The sequence below is a fragment of the Diaphorina citri genome, unplaced genomic scaffold (assembly GCF_000475195.1).
Source record: "Diaphorina citri unplaced genomic scaffold, Diaci psyllid genome assembly version 1.1 scaffold8552, whole genome shotgun sequence".
NCBI classification, from domain to species: domain Eukaryota; kingdom Metazoa; phylum Arthropoda; class Insecta; order Hemiptera; family Psyllidae; genus Diaphorina; species Diaphorina citri.
Window position 1 is genome coordinate 1 of NW_007385927.1, and position 2,877 is coordinate 2,877.

The 2,877-nt window shown below is 40.0% G+C and overlaps 1 protein-coding gene and 1 long non-coding RNA gene across 2 annotated transcripts; both read right to left on the reverse strand.

Annotated features, from left to right (window-relative positions):
- Positions 1–527: 527 nt before the first annotated feature.
- Positions 528–1,226, reverse strand: LOC113472795. Its single transcript, XR_003394966.1, has 2 exons — positions 1,086–1,226; positions 528–668 (listed from the first exon to the last, which is right to left on the reverse strand). It is a non-coding gene; the product is annotated as an uncharacterized LOC113472795 (long non-coding RNA).
- Positions 1,227–1,369: 143 nt separating this feature from the next.
- LOC113472794 lies at positions 1,370–2,755 on the reverse strand. The gene is made up of 3 exons (XM_026832585.1): positions 2,482–2,755; positions 1,443–1,858; positions 1,370–1,379 (listed from the first exon to the last, which is right to left on the reverse strand). The coding sequence occupies exons 1-3, from the start codon at positions 2,503–2,505 to the stop codon at positions 1,370–1,372; spliced, it is 450 nt and encodes a 149-aa protein (XP_026688386.1). The 5' UTR covers positions 2,506–2,755.
- Positions 2,756–2,877: the final 122 nt, after the last annotated feature.

Here is a 2,877-nt window from a genome sequence, read left to right on the forward strand (position 1 = left end):
CTCCATTATTATGTGGTCAAATTCTCAAATAAAAGAGGATAAAATTCCATGCTTCGGCGGAGATCGAACCCACGCCCTTCTGTTTACCAGGCGACCGTCTTGACCACTACGTAACCGAGGCAGGTGTAGTGGTCAAGAGCATAAGACGAAAAAGTCCCTTTGTTGCTGTTGTAGCGATGGGCCCCCTCAATCTGGCACCAACATCCTCTTAGGTTGGCAGGTCCAGAAACTCGGGCACAGCTTTTGGGTGGGACCACAAGTCAGCGGTGCGGTGCTCAAAGTTGTTGGTTCAGCTGAGCAGGTGAAAGGTGGTGTGTACGGACCAACACTACAACTCGTGCGTATATGTATAATCTAAATGAGTGGTTCTGAAACTTTTTTCTACGCGGACCCCCATTTTTTGGTGAACTCTCCGCGGCCCCTTTACTGTATTTTATGGGATTTTCCCGGGGGTCTTGAAGTCCTTCAAGGACCCCAGTTTGGGAATCACTGGTCTAAATACTAACATCCGGATTTAGCTCCTCCGAGGGCTTCTGGATCTTCGTCTTTCTTCTTGCTATTGGTCTGGGAGGATTTGATAGCGTTGTCAGCGCCGTAGATGTTGATTTTGACTATGCAAGACGGGACGCTAAGCGACGTGCGACAGTCCAAAGTGGGACATGGCTTGCCTGAAATATGAATGATAGATCCATAATTAGAGTTACTTTATCATGGAAACTAATCGCTGGAAGAGCCCAGGAGAGGTTAGATAGTGGTAAACAGCCGCGGGAGATAAGATCACCATCAACCAAAAAGATACACAGTTGGATTACCTCTAGTTTTAAAGAGAAGTCCTAAGCATGAAATGCACTTTACGAGATTTCTAAAATAAGCGGTGTTATCGCCCCGAAATCGAAGAGAGGGAGGACAGGTCAGAGGTTAGGAGAAAGTCAGTCGTTCCCATAAAGTTCCCTCGGGCGGGAATCGAACCCAAAACCTAGCCCTTACAAGGCAGACGCGCTACCTTCCAAGCTAACTTCTGTCTCATATCCCATTTTGATAGGAACAGAAATCTTCGGTTCTGTATTGGAAAGAAGATACTCTACCTAGGAAGTCTTTGTCGCTAATTTTGACGGCTATGTCCTGAACAGTAGAGTCTTTGTATGCTTTCCAACACTGGTGATGATAGTCTATATGGCACTGCTCCTCACAATATACACGGACATATCCTGAAACAGTAATCAGGAGATGTAGAAAATTAAAATGTAAGGAGATGGAGTCAATTAAAATGTAAGGAGATGGAGCCAATTAAAATGTATGAGTGAAGTCAATTAAAATGTAATTGTATGGCAGTGGCAAAATGGCAAAATCCTATAGACACTGCTGAATTTCAGGTTAAACTGCATTATCGGGATCATATGAGAAAGGAGAGGAGGGCCAATAAATGGATCGGTGACTTAAACATTATATTGGGAATAAAGGGGCCAAACTTTTGAGCAATGTCATTTGCATCACATTTATCAAGGTCAATTTTAACATCATTAGCATCAGATTTGGAAGAAGAGGCACTTGATGGTGGAGTTGCTGCAGACGTTGAATTTGAAGAAGAATCGGCCAAATATCTTGCTAAGAAATTTTTAAATTTGACTGACTGTTGTGTAGCAGAGGATGATATGTTTATAGTAAAATTTTTCACACAGTCCTCACAATCTTCACCTTCTTTGTCACTGTCTTCATCTATATCAACATAATCTTCATCGTCATCATCAGTGTAGTCATCTGAAGAATAGGTATCTGGTTCTAGCCAGATTTTTTCTTTTGATGATTGTCCTGAGTTTGATGGTTCCTTTTGAGATGGATTCCTTTTATTTTTTGAAGGCTGAAAGAAAAATTACAAAAATACTTTATTGGAGGGAAGTAAAAAATATAACACTCCTCAGATCATAACACTGTCTACACTGTCTAACAAACATTGTGCAAACTTTTCAGATGAAACATTTTTTTTCTTCTTCTTCTTCTTCTACTTCTTCTTTTTGTCTTTCTTTCTTTTTCTTCTTCCTCCTTTGAAGGGTAATGTAGGGGCTGAATACTATAGTAAATTAAAATGTAAGGAGATGGAGTCAATTAAAATGTAAGGAAATGGAGCCAATTAAAATGTAAGGAGTGAAGTCAATTAAAATGTAATTGTATGGCAGTGGCAAAATCCTATAGACACTGCTGAATTTCAGGAATTAAACTGCATTATCGGGATCATATGAGAAAGGAGAGGAGGGCCAATAAATGGATCGGTGACTTAAACATTATATTGGGTCTTCTTCTTTTTGTCTTTCTTTCTTTTTCTTCTTCCTCCTTTGAAGGGTTATGTAGGGGCTGAATACTTAATGAGAGGCTGACTGCAGAGTATTCTGAGGAGAAGGTCCTGTCTTTTCTATCTTTGACAAATTTGTGTACCTAGGTACTAACTAATCTATATGACTGGACACAGAATCTAAATATACTTACCATGATGTAGGGAAAAAACTGCATACAGACACAAAATCTTATGGTAGATGACTCATGTTACTTGGAACTGAGTTATGAACTAAACCAATTGCCAATCCCTTCAAAACTGCCTACAATGCACAATGAAATCATATACAAGCTAGGATTTTTTAATCAGTCGGCTAGCACGCCTACGCTTATCACATTGAGCAAAGAAAAATGTTATCAACAGCAAATAATCAAACCCGTCGAAAACCGAGGCTACAAAAATCAAAAATCACTTCTACGAGTTCTACGTTCTACCTATCTTTTCTTTCTTTTATCTCTACTTTTTTCACACCACACCACTCTATCAGAAAAATGGAATATTTTAAACTTTCCCGCGTAATCCCGAGCTGCACTTTGGCGTTGCCAGAT

What these genes read in the sequence shown, in the direction of transcription:
- LOC113472794 (XM_026832585.1), bottom strand. Translation starts at nt 2,505, where the DNA reads ATGCAGTTTTTTCCCTACATCATG. An exon ending in AGTTTTTTCCCTACATCATG is followed by an intron (nt 1,859 to 2,481) that starts GTAAGTATATTT and finishes TTTTTCTTTCAG; the next exon opens with CCTTCAAAAAATAAAAGGAA.